The sequence below is a fragment of the Labeo rohita genome, chromosome 10, assembly GCF_022985175.1.
Source record: "Labeo rohita strain BAU-BD-2019 chromosome 10, IGBB_LRoh.1.0, whole genome shotgun sequence".
NCBI lineage: Eukaryota > Metazoa > Chordata > Actinopteri > Cypriniformes > Cyprinidae > Labeo > Labeo rohita.
The window spans coordinates 24,595,887-24,613,543 of NC_066878.1; the positions used below are offsets into that span (position 1 = coordinate 24,595,887).

General features: G+C 33.5%; 1 protein-coding gene across 1 annotated transcript; it reads left to right on the top strand.

Annotated features, from left to right (window-relative positions):
* Window positions 1-1,211: 1,211 nt before the first annotated feature.
* On the top strand, window positions 1,212-13,734 carry LOC127171960 (myelin protein zero-like protein 1). Its single transcript, XM_051120941.1, has 6 exons — window positions 1,212-1,379; window positions 2,200-2,369; window positions 2,455-2,668; window positions 3,654-3,783; window positions 5,900-6,005; window positions 11,423-13,734. The coding sequence occupies exons 1-6, from the start codon at window positions 1,307-1,309 to the stop codon at window positions 11,516-11,518; spliced, it is 789 nt and encodes a 262-aa protein (XP_050976898.1). The 5' UTR covers window positions 1,212-1,306; the 3' UTR covers window positions 11,519-13,734.
* Window positions 13,735-17,657: the final 3,923 nt, after the last annotated feature.

The following is a 17,657-nucleotide window of genomic DNA, read 5'->3' on the forward strand; positions in this document are numbered from 1 at the left end:
CATACCAGTTTTCTTACACAATATTTCACCACATAAATAATTAAGTAGTAGTACTAGTTTGCTAGTTATCTAGTTATTTTGCTATAATCCATTACAGTGTAAAAAAAAAAAAAAAAATGGCAGCAGCTGCGTTTGTATGAAACAATAGAGCAAGTCTACAATACCAGGATGACAGAATTAAGAAACTGTCCACATAATATTGAATTAAGCTTTAATATTTTATTAGCAAACCAAACACAAAGCTTCCGCCAAGAAAAATGATCAAGCATATAGGCACTGACTTAAGTTGCCCCGAATGAGTCTGAGCTGTGTAATAATTTAATTTAAAGCACAGCCACCACAAATTCAGACTTTTTTTTTTTTTTTTTTTTTTTACACATATATCTTTGGGCTTTTTATACCTTTTATTGTGATAGGACAGTAGAGAGATGACAGAAGAGAGCTGGGAGGAGAGAGGGGAGCGGGATCTGCAAAGGACCTTGAGATGGGAATCGAACTCGGGTCACTGCGCTATATGGCATAACAAGACCATAACATAAATAACATCATAACAAGAAATAGTTTAATAGCTACGATACTGGGTTTGAAATCAAATGTTTGCATAGTTATGACAGAAAACACTAGCATCTAACAATGCCTTGGAAAAAACAATCTTAAAAAATAAAGTTTATGCATAAACCCAAATAGGAAATAAAACAGTTATTGAATAAGCATGTGTCCTATTCTGTGTCCTAAACTCCTGAAACATTGGTGTCTCATTTTAGAGCAGTCAATGCAATTTAAAATAAGTCAATTAAATCTGTAAGTGGGTGTGTGAAAAAATTCAGATGTAATCCCCTTTGTAATCACTGACATTTTTCAAAAGTAACTGTAATTTAATTACATATTTTTTCTCAGTAACTGTAACTAATTATAATTACATTTATTTTGTAATTAAATTACGTAATTCCGTTACATGTAACTAGTTACTCCGCAACACTGGAGATCAGTAACGTGAAGTGTCTTCGGTTCATTAGAGCTGTAGTCATTCTAATCCGAGATCAGGTTTACATTACATTCATACATTCATCGGTACATTAACGCTGATGTCAGTATGGCTGATCTCAGATCAGCAGTAAATTACATTCGGGCCGGTACATTAGAATTGAGATCAGAGAGTCTGATCTGAGATCAGTGACGTGTGCTCGGTACGTTAGCGGTGTCGTCAGTGAGTCTGATCTGAGATCAGCTCGAGACTCCGTCTGTCTGATGCTGTAAACAAACGCGGAGGTTCCGGTACTCGGGCGATATTTATGAAATTCTAAGGATGGAAATAAGGCTTCCGAGTTTCACACATCATCATGTTTTATGGTGTGTTTTTGCGGTGTTTGTTTACGCGGGTAAGTTTATTCGTATTTCTCTGAGGCGGTTTGATCATCTGTGAGCGTTAGCGCAGCTGCATGCTAACCTGCTATTAGCTTCAGTTAACGTTATAAATGATCTAGTGATTTTATATTAACACTACATGAACAGTCCATAAAGAACAGCTCTTATATTGTATTAATTTCATGTTCTGAAGTAGCTGATTTAATTAAATCGAGGGTTTAATGTGTTTGTCAGTTCAGGGAGTTTAGCTCGTATTGTTCTGTTAGCACATTAGCCTCCCTCTTTATCACATTATCTCATATTTACACACGAAAATGACTTCTGATTAATCAATAACGTATGCAAAGGGTTTATATACATATATTTTATTTATATAATCGTGTACTCTTGTTATTGTAAATGTTTAATAGTTAATTTATTAAAATCTGAATGATCAAGCTTTAGCAAACAGGAAAGACGAACAATAAAGACTCAAATCATCAGCATCTGAATACATTATTAATGTTTTATTTCTTATATTTTTTATGAGAAGATGTTGTAAACCCTTAAATAACATCTATAACATGCTCTGTTTAATATAATGCCGTTTATGGCTGGATTTAAAGGGAAATAAACTAACCAGAGTACTATGGTAATGCTATGGTACTAAAATCATGCATACATCATGCCTGTATTACTGTAGTAATCATTCAGTTCCATGCTATATATAATTTCAGTACAGTAGTTTTAACGTACCAGAGTGTAAGTGCAGTGTTGATGGAGATGCTGCAGTTTGTGCTGATGTTTGTTTGATTCTGTATGTGGGTGTTTGACTGACGTGTAACTGTGTTTCAGGCGTGTTTGGCGTGTCGGCGATAGACGTGTTCACTCCAGCCGAGGTGTTTGTTGAGAACGGGACCACAGCCACTCTGTCCTGTAGTTTTAAATCTAAAGAGGTGATCAGTAGTTCGGCGTCAGTGACGTGGTCTTTCCTTCCCGAGGGAGACACGGGACTGTCCACTACAGTAAGTGTCCTTCGTCTCCACTGCACTGATGTTCATGTGTGATATCAGTCGGCACGTGATCATCACGTACGTTTGTCTTCCGCAGATCTTCTATTACTCCGGTGGGAAGCCGTTTCCGGGCTCGGTGCCGCAGTTTAAGTCCCGTGTGGAATGGGCTGGAGACATGAACAAGAAGGACGCGTCGATCCGTGTGATCCAGATGCAGTTTAAGGACAACGGGACGTTCAGCTGCGACGTGAAGAATCCTCCAGACATCTCCGGACAGATGTCCATCATTAAAGTCAGGGTGGTCATGAAAGGTGAGCGGGTGACACGTGCTTAGAAAATCTAATCGCAGATTTCTTTTTCCTCCGCTTGTTTGTAGAGCTGCGCAATTTTGCAAACACTGTGTGATTCATGTACTTTCTGGAATAAAAGTTGCATTTTTATCATCTGGAATATCTTGCGACTTTCTAAAATGTTCTACAGCATTTTATGACGCATTTAACATCGAACACAGAAAAGAATGCCACTCTAATGTTTTATACTGTTTATGTTTGTAAACATTTAAATTTATAAATGTTTTACATTATTTATAAATTTAGTAATAACATGCATCATGCTAATGTGCTTTTTTTTTTTCATTAAGAATACAGGATTTAATCCATGGCCACTTATACTCAAGTGCAGTTTATTTTCCAGAAAATTAAGAAATATATTAATACGACTATTAAAAAAAATATTAGTATTATTATTGTTATTAAATAAAGCTATTAAAAATTGCGCAATAGTAATATTTATTTTTTAACTTTTACGATGATGTAAAACAAAAATCAAGTTTATTTGCATTGCACTTTTAATAATACATGTTAAAACTGCTTTTTTGAAAATTTGAGAAACTTTAGAAAAACAATATATTTGTGTACATTTACTAGTATTCATAGAACTTGTCATTTCTTTTGAAAAGAATTACAAACATTAAGCCGACTTTTACTTTGACGGAAAACTGCAGGAAATTGTAATGCTTGTCTTTAGTTGATAAGAGCTCCTCATTTGTATTTTGTGAAGACGTTTGGTGTATGCTCAGATGCTGCTGGATCATTTACTGTAAATCGAGATGAAAAACAGCTGATCATGAGCTGCTCACGTGTAAATAAACACAGCAACACGTTTCACTCCGAAACACTTATTTATTTAGTTAAGTCACTGCCTTTGTGATGTAATACTCTCACTAACTCGTATCAGGATTTGGGTTTTGTTGTGGTGCCGCTGTATTCTCAGTGAGCCTGTTCCTCTTGTTTTCAGAGTCTCTTCCTCAGACCAGCACGGCGGTGATCGTGGGCGGCGTGATCGGAGCCGTGATCGGCATCATCATCATCGCTGTGGTCACGTACCTGATCATCAGACGACAGGAACCAAGGCACGACTACGAAGGGTACGTGTGATTGCTGAACCGTGTGTGTAGGTAGTGGTGGTGGGGTTTAACCGGTTAACTCTCGTGTGCATGGAGCATGACGTGTGATTTGACACTAAATCAGACTCTGTGTGTTGAACTGACATGCGGCGAGTTGTTTGATACGTTCAGTGAATGCTGTCTTACTGACGGACTGAACACGGGCGAAGCGCTCCGTGTGTTTAACAGATGAATCTCACAAACATCTCCAGCTCATATTTCACCACAGAACAAAGCAGAACAAAATAAACAAAGCTCATTTGAGGAGTGTTATGATGTTTCGGTAACCTTTTACAGTAAGCTTTCATTTGTTAACATCAGTTAACTACATTAGTTAACATGAACTAACACAAAAGGTACTTATAAGCAATAGTTAATGTTAATCTCAACATGTACTAATACATTAATAACAAAATGTATACCTGTATATTAATGCTAACATGAACTAACAATGATTAGTTAGTTAATACATACTGTAAAAAATGAATTCCTCATTGTTAATGTTAGTTAATGCATTAATTGATGTTAACTAATGAGACCTTATTGTAAAGTGTTACCAAAGTTTTTCAGTGTGACATTATTATCATGAGAATTAAAACTTTTTCCTTAAATTGTCAGTACTTTAATGTGTAAAACACAACAACAAAAATGTATGTTGTTATATTTTTATTAGTGGTGCTGTTGTAAACTTTAATGAAGACAACTTTATTATTATTGTTATTATTATAAGCAGTATTTTGGTATATTCAAAACACTGTTATAGTTTGTATTATTTTTAATCTGTTTTTATTTTTATATGTTGTGTTATTTTTATTTGAAAGTTTTAGTATTTTTTTTTAAATATATCTATATAGTTATTAATTTTTCAGTTTTAGTTATTTTAGTAAATCAAGTAAAACTCAATTCAAATAAATGTTTCCTTAGCAAATACACTATAAAAAAAAATTGTTGAGTCAACTTAAAATAATTTGTTACCCTGCAGACTTAAAATTTTAAGTTCAGTCAACTCAAATAAGTTAGTCAAGTTGTACTAAGTGAAAACTTAGATATTTAAGTTGACTAAACAAAAAATTTTGTTTGTTAAACTTAAAAGCTGGGCTTGTTACCCAGCTGCCTTAAAATTTTAAGTTGAATGAACTCATATCTAAGTTGTCACTTAGTACAACTTAACATTTTGAGTTGACCGAAGTTAAAATTAACGCAGCCGGGTAACAAATTATTTTAAGTTGAATCAACAAATTGTTAATACAGTGTAAAAAAAAAAAAAAAAAGTTAACCCTTAATTTATTTCAAGCAACGCAATTTTTATTTTTATTTTTTTCACGGTTTTACTTTTAGTTTTGTTTAGTTATAGTTTACTGTAATAATTCTGGTAAAAAATAGCCTAACGCTCATTATTATTAATATTAAGATTTGCAGGGTTAAATGTGTTTTATTGACATGAAAATAATGTCACAGTAGTGTAAACGTGCGTCAGTGTATTTATGTCTTACATTTTAAGAACTGCTCCGTGGAGGAGACTGAATATTGACTAAATATTTGCAAAAAAGCTCTTTCTGTCAGCACTGTCATCAAGATTAAAAGAGCATTCATAGTCTTGTTGACATTTTTGCAGTGGTTTTATCTGGATCTGAATGCAGCGCTGTGCATGTGCTGACGTTTTGTTTAGAATATATGTAATGCTCACAAAAAACAAATATGTGAAGTGGATTGTAACGGTAAAGGTTCATGTAAACGGAGCTAAAATCAGATTCAAATCACTGGGATTGATGAACAGAGCATGTAAACAAACCTACTGTGAAACATAATAGAACATCCCTTATTTGATTTTAGGAAAACATGATGTGGTAGGTATTTCTGCTGCTTTGTGTGTGAAATATGAGGCATCACATGACTGATGTTCAGTGTTCAGTGTGTCATTAACCTTGTCAGCTCACGTCTGTGTGTCTGTGTGTGTGTTTGTGTCATCTCATCTGCCTGAAGTCTGTGTGTGTTTTGATCATAGCAGCTGGTGTTGCGGCGTTTGTTTCATATTGCTTGTGTCATCTCTCATCTCATTTGTGTTTGCGTCCATCTCTGTGTGTGTGCGTGCGTGTAGCTGCACCTCGTTAGAGAGTGTGAGCTCACAGAACACTAGGGTGGGGAAGAAAGCGGAGTCTAGCAACGACAACTCCCGCTGCTCCAGCCCCTCCGCACCCGTACAGGTACGAGCCTCCCACAGCCTGAACGAGTGTGTGAATGAGTGGGAGTGTGATTACGTGTGACTCGGCTAGGGCTGGGCGATACGGGCAAAAAAAAAAAAACGCAATAATTTCTTTTCATATCAGTTGATTTTGCTAATTATCACGATAAATGTCATAATTTTAAAGGCAGATTTTTGCTACTAGGGCTGCACAATCAAATTTCTAATCGTGATTACAATTACAGATGCCACAATTATGTAATTGTTCAAAGGCACAATTACAAAAAAACAACCTTACACTATTCTGCTTAATATAAATTTTTATATTTGTATACATTTATATTTAAACAAGAAACTATGTACAAAAATGTGGCATGCAGTTGCTTCAAACAATGGTGTAAAGCCGTTCAAAACATCATTCAGTGTAAATTGTGATAGTCGTAATTAATAATCACAATTATAGTTTCAAGGTTGTAATCGGCAATTATGATTTTTTTTTTTTTTTTTTTTTCTCCCCATAATCGCAGCCCTATTTGCTACAGTGTAAAAGTTGTAAAAACAAAAGTTAAATGTGGCTTTAAACTATTCTTTATGGTCAGAACATGACAAACACTTCAGTTTTTTGAATTCTTAACTTTTTCCAGTCATTTTTCCTAACTACATATCTTAAAGATGTTCACTTCCAGAACAAAGATTCTTGTCATCCAAGATGTTCATGTCTTTCTTTCTTCAGCTGTAAAGAAATTATGTTTTTTGAGGAAAAGATTTCAGCATTTTTCTCCATATAATGGACTGATATGGTGCCCTGATTTTGAACTTCCAAAATGTAGTTTAAATGCGGCTTCAAACGATCACAAATGCGGTTGTAAATAATCCCAGCCGAGGAAGAAGGGATAATATAATTTAAGGAAGGAAGAGTAATATCGTTTAAAATCAAGAAACAGGTTTGTGTTACCTGATAATATTAATAGTAATAATAACAATAATAATAATAATAATAATAATAATAATAATAATTTAAAAAAAAAAGTTTGTCTCTTAGTAGTACACATTTGATAGTAGTTTGAGTTTGGATGCAGATGTAGATTTATGTTCATTATCAAAATCAGTCATATCTGTAAAAACTGTAGCAACCTTATTCTTATATGGTGAAATTGAATTATTCTGATTTTTTTTTTATATTCTGATTTTTACCATTGCTCTTCCATAGTGTCATCTATAGGTCATGAGAAGAATAACAGTTAAAATAAAAAGGACCTAAAACTGACTTTTTGCTACACCTGCCAATGACCGGTGACATGAAAAAACTGACCAGCCCAAACCTTTTTTTTTTTACCGGCCATGAAACTATTTTTACTATTCAGGCAGTTACTTTAATTACATGCATTTATGGTATAATTACTACATTTTCGTGTTGCGCTGCTCCTGGAACGCACTGCCGTACCGCAGCCGTGCGCGTTCAGATCTGTTAACATGAGTGCGGAAAAAATACTCATGTCAGTATCAAATACAAGCCAGTCTCTGTTTCATCCATCGTCAGTGAATCACCATCTCTCGCTGAAACACAGAGAACCGTCATGACTTTCTGATGTTTGCGTTCCGGTGTAACCCCAGGTGTGTGTCGCCACATTCTCAAGATATAAAGAAAGGAAAAGTTCATTTTCGCACCGCTCTGACCTCATCAGCCCGTTTGTATTCTATTATTCGATTCGCTCTTGTCGCTTATAACAAAACACTTAATCAGTCAAGATGATTTTGTCTTTGGAAAAGATTATTTTATTCACTTCCATCAGAAACAGTGAATCCCTTTAAAAACTGGCTGTTATATGGTTCCTAAATATTTGTATGAAAAACAGTCGTCTAAATATACTTAGTATAAAATGCATAAATGCTGTAGCTTAATAAAAAAAAATACTGTATATATGCATTACTCCTCCTTTAATATATTTAATACATGTCTACATTAATAATATAATAGAATTTGACACAAATATACCCACATTTGTGACCACGGTGCATTTAGTGCTACTACGGTAAATCTATGGTAAATGGTGATCTGTAGATTAAAGTCATCTGACCGTTTGGTTGCACACAGTGTTTCTCCTGTTAGTCAGCGCCGTTTCATCAGGTTGTAAACGGAGTCATTTGTGTTCACACTGCTGCTGTTTAGTGACTGAGACTCATCGGTGAGTAAAATCATCCGCCCTAGTAAATTTGCGCCGTGCCTCCGATTCAACTTTGATCCGGGCGGATGAACGGTCCGGGTGCTGTGCTTTGACTAGCGCTCTGTTCTTCTGCCTTTGTCGCGTAAACGTTATATCGAACATTTATTGAACTCTTGTTATCGTTTAACAAGGAAATTGATATCGCACAATAATTATCAACGATTTATTGCCCAGCCCTAGACGGAGTGAGTTTGAATGTGTGTATGACTGAGTGAATGAATGAAAGAGTGTGTGTGTGTGTATTTGTGAGTCTGTGTGAGTGTGAATGGGTGCGATGTGTGATGTGTGTGTGTGTGTGTGTGTGTGAGAGAGAGTCAGTGTTAATTTTGACAGGCGTTTTTGATTTAGTCTTTATCTTGTCACTAAAATGCTTAATAGTCTTAGTCACATTTTAGTCATTTGAGACTAGTTTTAGTCGATGAAAGTCATTGCATGTGTCAACTTTTAGTCAAACTGCAGTTACCAACATTTGTTTTGGTAGCTATTTTAGTCTTCAAACAAAAATAATCAATTCTAATTCGAAGCTTATGATTAATTTGAATCAAGGATTGAATAAATGACACTTTTCATTTTTGGGTGAACTGTCCCTTTAACTACAGAAGCCCGTTTTCGCCACTGAAAAAAAGAGACTGATACGTTCACAGAATTGCAAGTTTATATCCCACAATTGTAAGAAAAAAAGTCAGAATTGTCTTTTTTTGCAAAAAGTCGCAATAACCTTTTTTTTTTAGGCTTCCATATTTAACAGCTGTGGAAAAGGAGTACTTGTAAAAACTATAGTTGTTCATTTATATATAATTTATAATTTGTGAAAAAGCAGCACAAGACAAATACGAAAGAGATACCAATTAAACTCATTTTTTAGATGCAGTAAGTACATTTATTGAACGTCTTTTGTTGGTTAACATTAATGACAGATAGGCATTTATTTAGGAGCGCTGTCCCTTTAAGACGGAATTCAAATAACACTCTCGTCTCATCTTGTTAATGAAGATGCGGCATAAATTGTCATACTTTTTATCATCAGACATTAGTTTTAGCTCATCAGCGTCTCGTCTTTGTCACAGGGAAAAAAAAAAAAAGTTCATTAATGAGTATTGTTCGTCGTCGTCTTCATTGACAAAATTAACACTGGCGAGAGTGAACGTGTGTGTGAATCAGCGAGTGTGAATGTTTGTTTGTTCCCATCAGTGCTGATGCTGTGTTTACATCACCCTCATGTCATTGTGTGTCTCTGAATGCTCACAATGATTGTGTCTGGCAAGCTCCTGAAATGAACAGAAAAACCGTCTCGATTCGAGGCTGAAGCGAGTGTTGTTATCTGTGACCGGTGGCAGAAACGTTTGATTCAACAATCTGAAAACTAAACACGACCTGTCACCACACGCTCGGCCCGTCACAGAAGCTAAACTGAATTCGATTCCAGATGCTGATGTTGGTTATACACAGTGTCAGTTATTAGTTTAATTAACACTTTTACACAATAATTCATTAGGATTCAAACACTTCAAACACTCACCTTCACAAATGCTCAACAACAGCGACACCAACTGGAGAGACTCAATAACAACAATTATTACTGTCAGTTTCTTTTAGTAATTCTGTTCTAAAAAATGTACAACACTCACTTTACAAACATAAATGTAATGTGTATTTTTCAAAAAAAGTTTCATCCAACTTCAAGGTTGTCATCAGAATCATGAGTGAAGCCTATTTAAAGAAATTAAGTTACATTTATGTTTGTGAGTGCGTGATAAGAGTAAGGTAAGAGTGTAACCTCCTCTACAGTTGGTTAAATTTTCAATTTTAATTTAATAATTCCATAAAATTATTCTAGTTGTCACTCCAGAAATGAAGACAACCATAAATATGATAAATTATTATTATTTATTATTATTACTACTATTATAAATAAAAACAACAACATTAATACAAATACAAAATTTATAAATAATTATAATTATATTTTTTTAATTTAATAATTCTATAAAATAGTCTCACTGTCTCTCCAGAAATTAAAACAACCATAAATATTAGTATGATAAATTATTATTTTTTATTGTTATAATAATAATAATAATAATAATAATAATAAACAATAATGATTCAAAATGTGTAAATTATTATAAAATTATAAAATTTAAGACCGCCATAAATAAGTGTGATAAATTAATTTTTTCTTAATAAAATACAATTTTATTAATAATAAAAACAGCCGCATCTGTGATACAAAATAATTTGTAAATAATTATTATAAATAGTTTATTTAATAGGTCTATAAAATAATTAGTCTCATTGTCCCTCCAGAAATTAAGACAACCATAAATAGTATGATAAATTAAATATTTCTTCTTCTTAATATTAATAATAAATAAATAAAAAAACACCACCACCACCAATTATACAAAATAATTTGTAAATTATTATAATTAATGTTTTTTTATTTAAGAATTCTATAAAATAATTCTTGTCGTCTTGTCATCACTCCAGAAATTAAGACAACCATAAATAGTATGATAAATGTATTATTATTATTATTATTATTATTATTATTATTATTATTATTAATTAAAACAACAACAACGATAAAAAATAATTTGTAGATAATAATTTTAATTAAATACTGTTTTTATATAATAATTCTATAAAATAATTAGTCTCATTGTTACTCTAGAAATTAATACTACAGTAAATATTAGTATGATAAAATTATTATTATTATTATTAATAATAATAATAATAATAATAAAAAAAAATTACCAATACAAAATAGTTTGTAAATAATTATAATACCGTTTTTTTTAATTTTATAATATAATAGTAATATATTTCCTTATTTTCTTTTTGTATTAAAACAAAACTCAATATTTGAATGATAATAGTAATAATATTTATTGTTGATGTAATATCATGATTCTGAATTGAGAAGCAAACAGGTTTTTTTAAAAGTACAATGTTGACACGCAACACATTTCCCATGAAAGCGGGCAAATTCCTGCTTGTTTTCCACTGTGTGTGTGTTTGTCGTATGTGGAGCTTGAGCGATCACCATCTGCTGTCATTGTGTAAACTCAAGCGCTCACGCTCCACTTGAAAGAGCGTCAGTCCTGCGGGTATCTGTGCGTTTGCGTGTCGCGTGTCAGACTCGTGTTTCTGTCTCACTCTGTGTGTGTGTGTGTGCGCGTGTGTGTGTGTGTCTCTGGTTGGCGTTCAGGGGCCGGTGATTTACGCCCAGCTCGATCACTCCGGCAGCAAGAACTCCTTCCACAAGATGGAGCCGGTGGTGTACGCAGACATCCGCAAGAACTAGAGCGCCTTGGCACGTGCATCTCTTCATCACGTCATTCGGAGATCCCGCGGGACGGACGTGACGGGTCAGACGGGTGGGTTAGTGGGTTAGTACTGGACTGATGACGGCACGTGACCACAGACTCTTTCTTCTGTTTCTCTGTGTGTTTTCATGTCAATGTGAGTTTTTAGAGTAACACGTCGCAGCCGGATCTCGCGCGCCGCGCGTCTCACCACTCAGACTAACCAGATAGACTTTGCATTGAGAAAATGATGTGTTTTGAATGTTATTGTTATGATATGATATGATATGATATATGATCACCCCCAGTCCTCATGAACGTCTCATTAGATTCTCATTACTGGAGTACAGTACTCTTTTACTGTATTCCATCCAAAAATACTGTGTTTTGCATTTAAATGTCCACAATACCATAGTATTTTTTGGTCAAATTCATACAATTTTTTTGTGTGATTATCATGCAAAAATGGACCATATTTTCAAGCCTTTAAAACCTTGAATTAATGTTTTTTCTTTTTGTTCATTATTTTCCATGACACTAAGTAAACCCTAGATTTTCATTGCTGCTATTAAAATGTTACTGTAATGCATTTTTTAGTCAACACAGAAAATAGCATGATGCTATATATTTTGCATAAGAACCATTAGAGATTTGTCGGAAAATGTTTTTACATTAACACGATTTTCAATTATTCTTTATTTTGTTATTAAGTTAAATGTCAAGTTTTGTGCGTTTGTGTGTTTTGCACACATCTATGTTACATTTCAGCACAAAATCAAACAAAAATAATGGTTTGCATAGAAAAAAAAAGCATTTCTAAAGGACCATGCATTAATTATGACAATATTTTTGTCTTATAAAAATATTTTTTTTAAACTTAAAAAAAAATAAATAAATAAATTGCCATATAAGTAATATATTTTGCATGGTGATCAGTTTGTGGGAAAATATGCTTTATTATTATTATTATTATTTTTTAAATGTTTTTCATGACTAAATCAAAATGTGGCTTGTGCAGAGAAAATGAAGCCTGTCTATCATATCATGCTTTTTTTTAAACATTATTTTAATGACAATTAAGAAATGTTGATTTTAATAACTGTACAAACTTTATTTTCTTTATTTTGTTGAGTTAACTTAAAATAATTTGTTACCCTGCTGCCTTAATTTTAGGTTCAGACAACTCAAATAAGTTTAGTACTAAGTGACATCTTAGATATTTGAGTTGACTAAACAAAAAATTTGGTGTTAAACTTAAAAGGTGTGCTTGTTAGCCAGCTGCCTTAAAATTTTAAGTTGAATCAACTCCAATATCTAGTACAAGTTGACTAAACTGTTGAGTTGACTGAACCTAAAACTAAGGCAGCAACACATTATTTTAAGTTGACTCAACAAATGTTTTTTTACAGTGTAATAGTATTTTTTTTTTTTTTAATCGACATAGAAATACAATTATGTATAAATATGTTCAATTTACATTGTGTACTATTTTTAGATGATGAGATTTGCATTTGCATTGTGATGTTATTTTTGTTTTGTACATGAATTGTCCCAAAGAGCAGTGTAGTTTTTGTGTGCGTGGTGAGACGTGATCCGCATGCGCTCGTCTGCGCCGGTCCGGCTGCGTCTGCATGTAACTGACGTTCTAACTACAGCTGAAAATCACGGAGCACGACGGGTAATCGTCACACGCCCGTGATCCCAAACGCTCCAAAAGCTGCCAAACGGAGGAGGAGGACGGTTTGCACGTCTCAGCGGTTAGACTAGTTAGCTTGTTAACAAGACAGCACTAATCATGTTAGCATAGGTGTGTAGAAATGCCCAGTGTTAGTTTAGTCAACTAGACTGTACGTTCCGCATTTAATGCGTCGCTGCCATTTGAGTTAAAACACTCCACTTTTAAGTCTTAAGTTTTTTTTAAAAAATCTTCTTATGTGCATTTCATGCGGTGTCATAACTTAAGTTTTGTTTAGTTTTTTCCAAACACTATCGAGACCAAAATCAGCCGTGACTGACGGATCATTCCTTTGCGTTTCTGATGCTGGAGTTGTTTTGTTACTTTTTTTTTTTTAAATTTGCCTAGATGATGATTATTTTGTTGTACTGCACATTCCATGATGCCTGTCGGTACTGGTTCGATTCTGTACTGCGGTTGCAAATCCTGCACTGTTTCTGATCCAGACTGCAGCACTATCGCATCACACCATCATATTAACTGGAACACTGTGGATGAGAGAGTGCCTTCATCGACTAACGCCTGTTACACACTTCCTGTGTTTTCTTCTTGTTTTATTGGCCTTTTGTATATGAAAACAGCCGTATCTGTCTAATTTTATACATACATACATATATATAAATAAATATATCAAACTGAATGAAAGCATTGCTTTTGTGTTTTTTGTGTCAAGGACAAAGGAAAAATATAAAGGTAATTTTGACTTTTCATCTCAAAACTGACTTTGTTCGCAGAACTGTGAATAAACTCACAATTTTAAGTTACAAAATCATAATCGACATATTAACACGCAAGAAAAAGGACAGAATTGCGAGATACCGACTTGTGAACGAGGGGAAAAATGCGAGATGACAAACTCACTGTTGCGAGAAAAAGTAAGAATTGCAAGATATAAACTTGCAATTGCAAGACTAAAAGTCAGAATTGTGGGATACAAAAAAAGTTGGAATTTTGAGAGAAGCCCACAGTTGTGAGAAAAAAAAAAAAAAAAAAAAAAAAACAGTTGCAAGATATATACATGCGATTGAGGGACTTGTCAGAATTGCAAGATAGAAACTTGTGACTGGTTTAAAAAAAAAAAAAAAAAAACGTATTAAAAAAAAAATCTTGCAACTTTTTTTTTATGTCTTACAATTGTGACCTTTCTCGTAGTTTCTCAACTTTTTTTCTTGCAATTGTAAGAAAAAAAGTTGAGGTATAAAAAAAAAAAAATCAGAACTGCAAAATATGAATGTCAAATTGCAAAAAATAAATAAATTAAAAAAAAAAAAAAGAGAGATATAAACTTGCAGGAAAAAAAGTCAAAATTGTGAGATGTAAAAAAGCTAAAATTCCAAGACAAACACAGAATTGCAAGAAAAACATCAGATTGCGAGGTATACAAAGTAATATTTTCAAGATATAAACTTTTACAATTACAAGAAAAAAGTGAATTGCGATAAGTCAGAATTGCAAGATACGAACTTGCAAATGCAAAACAATTAAGGATTGTGAAGCATAAATCAGAATTGAGAGATATAAGCTTACAACTGAAGAAAACAAACAGTATTAAGACATGTAAAAACTAGAATTACAAAAATTATTATTAAATTATTGATTTCAAGATATAAACCCACAACTGTGAGAAAAAAAAAAAAGTAGAAATTGCAAGATATAAACTTACAATTGCAAGAAAAAAAAGTGTAAGAATTATGAGATAAGTCGTCAGAATTGCAAGAAAAATGTCAGAATTGCAAGGTATCAAAAAGTTAGAATTTCAAGATATGAATCTACAATTGCAAGAAAAAAAGTAAGAATTATGAGATGGTAAAGGCAGGACAGATAACAGCTTGTGATTGCAAGAATTACAAAAAAAAGCAGAATTGTGAGATGTAAAAAAGAAAAAAAAAAAAAAAAAAAAAGCTAGAATTGCAAGAAAAGCATCAAAAAGAAGTACATTCACATCCTGCAATTCTGACTTTATGACTCTCAATTGCAGGTTTATATCTCGCAATTCTGATGAAACGATGTTGGAACTGTGGGATAAAAGTGGCAATTATCCTTTCATTTTTTTTGTTCTGTGGTGGAAACAAGCTTCCGTAGTAATGACTAACTGGGAAATAATCAGAACAGTTACTCCAAACTCATTAGGGAATAAAGTGTTCAGCTGAAATCAGTGTAAGAATGAGAGCAGACTTGTGTTTGTTTTCATTCTGAATGACTGTTTGCTCCTCATCTTGCAAATCAGATGTGCTTCACACGGAATCTCTCCATTCTTAAGAGCATTTGAAGAAACATGAAACTCAAATATGACAAAAGGTCACTCTCAGTGGATCAAAGGACTGGGTTGGCGGTGAAGAATGTTATCTAGAGTTAGTCTGAAGTGGACGTCACTTAATAAAGACGCAGGGACAATAAAGCCCACATTACAGCTTACGTCTCCAGTGTCCTTCCTCAGAAGAAGATCGTCGGATTCATCTGTAATCTGAGCCTTTGAAAACACAGCAGACAGCATTCTCTGGACCTTCATCAACTCCAATTACTATGTTTATTCCTGAAGGAAGTTCAGCGGAAGAATTTGAGGCATGTGTTTATTAAGTCGTCCCAGTCTTTCTTCACCGACCGCTCACGGATCTGACTGGACACCCATTATAGCAGACATTGTAGAACATATATTCTATAAATAAAAAAATAAATAAAATAAAATATAAATAAATAAATACACACACACACACACACACATACATATATACATATATATTTATTTATTTATGTATTTATTTTTTATGTGTGTGTCAACCAGTTTGAGCTTAAATATTTATCTGATTGTAATTTCTCAGTAATTTACCGTTGTTCTCTGATTAACAGTCACAAGACAAAAAAAAATTCTTTGAAGATTTATTAACACGATGTAACAAACAAATGCACTGTTAAAACAATTAAAAAAACATGCTGAACCGTCAACAGGAAGTGAGCGCTCCTGCTACTCTCCCCCTCTCTACTCCATTATCAAACAGGAAACACAATCAGGTAAATATCCACCTGCATCACCCATGTGACCAAACCCCCAGAAATACAAAAAACACAGACAAACTTTTCAGCACTTCCATTCCAGCCCCTGATTATTACACACTACACCTTTAATAATCACCAACGCTATTATGTTATATATATAAAGACAATATAACATACACATCCATAAATCATTGAAAAGAAAAAAGAGAAATGATGTACAAAGTATTTAGGAAATGTGAAAACGTGTATGCTTGTGTGTGTGTACAAGAGTTCAAAAAACAAGAACTTATTTGTTAGGAATAAATAAACAATAATGTGTGGTTAACATTCAACCCCTTCATTTTCATCAGTAGGCTAGTTTTATTTATGATTTGCATTGTGAACGGAGTTTTTTTGCTTTTGCTATGTTATAAGCCGAGCTTCGGATGCTTTCACTTTCGAATTCGCAATTGTAGAAGATTTTTATTAATCAAAATCTGAAGTAAACAAGTATAATCAGTGTGAATATAGCCATGTGTGTAAGCTACGATTAAAACCATGTATCTCTTGTATGTACCGAGGGCCTGCAGAAGGACATAAAGAGGCCCGGAGAAGAGTGTAATGAAGTTAGTTTACCATCATGATGAACACGTTTCCTGAGTAAAATGTATGCATTGTATAGGGGTAGAAGGACTATGTTAAACACGCCTCGTGGAAACAACTGTATAAAAGAGTGTGCAGATACAGATTGTGGAGATGCTCTGCGGAGTCTCTCGGCTTTGTTGTCTCTTCTGGCATCAAAACCTCAAGACTTCGAGTGATTTCTCACAGAAGCGGCAGAAACCACCACACAATCTTGTTACATTTTACACGAAAATTGTCTGTTTTGCTTACATCTATACACCTTTCACTTTTTAAGTCTAAAGCAAAAGATGCATTAATTGTTATTCTTAATTAAAAAGCACAACAACAATAAAACAGTAGGCTACAATGACAAATATAGCTTACATAACATTAACAAAAACCAATAAAACCAGACATGGTATGCATCATATGCTGTATTATATACAGACTAATAAGTTAGAGAACATTTAGCAAACACTGAGGTATCAAATAAATAAAAAAAAAAAAAAAAAAAAAAAAAAACTGATAGTGTAACGTGAAGTAAACAGCAAAGATAAACTTTTTTTTTGGTTTTTTTGCACAAGAATACCAAATGGGACACGAACAGGAACGTAATTCTTTCCTACAACTTGTTAATTTGTTCCTACGATTTATTATTTTTAATTCATTTGTAAAATGAATAAGTCTTATTAACGATTTCTTAATTTATTGCCATGAAATCTGTCATTTCCCACCCACAGTTTACCACAGTAAGGGATACGAAAACATGGATTTAGAATGAATGACAAGAAAATAAACCTGCGCAA

Excerpts from the sequence above, each read along its gene's own strand:
- LOC127171960 (XM_051120941.1), top strand. The coding sequence starts at position 1,307 with ATGGAAATAAGGCTTCCGAGTTTCACACATCATCATGTTTTATGGTGT. Across the intron at positions 3,784-5,899 it reads CCAAGGCACGACTACGAAGG|CTGCACCTCGTTAGAGAGTG; the intron begins GTACGTGTGATT and ends GCGTGCGTGTAG. Across the intron at positions 6,006-11,422 it reads GCCCCTCCGCACCCGTACAG|GGGCCGGTGATTTACGCCCA; the intron begins GTACGAGCCTCC and ends GTTGGCGTTCAG.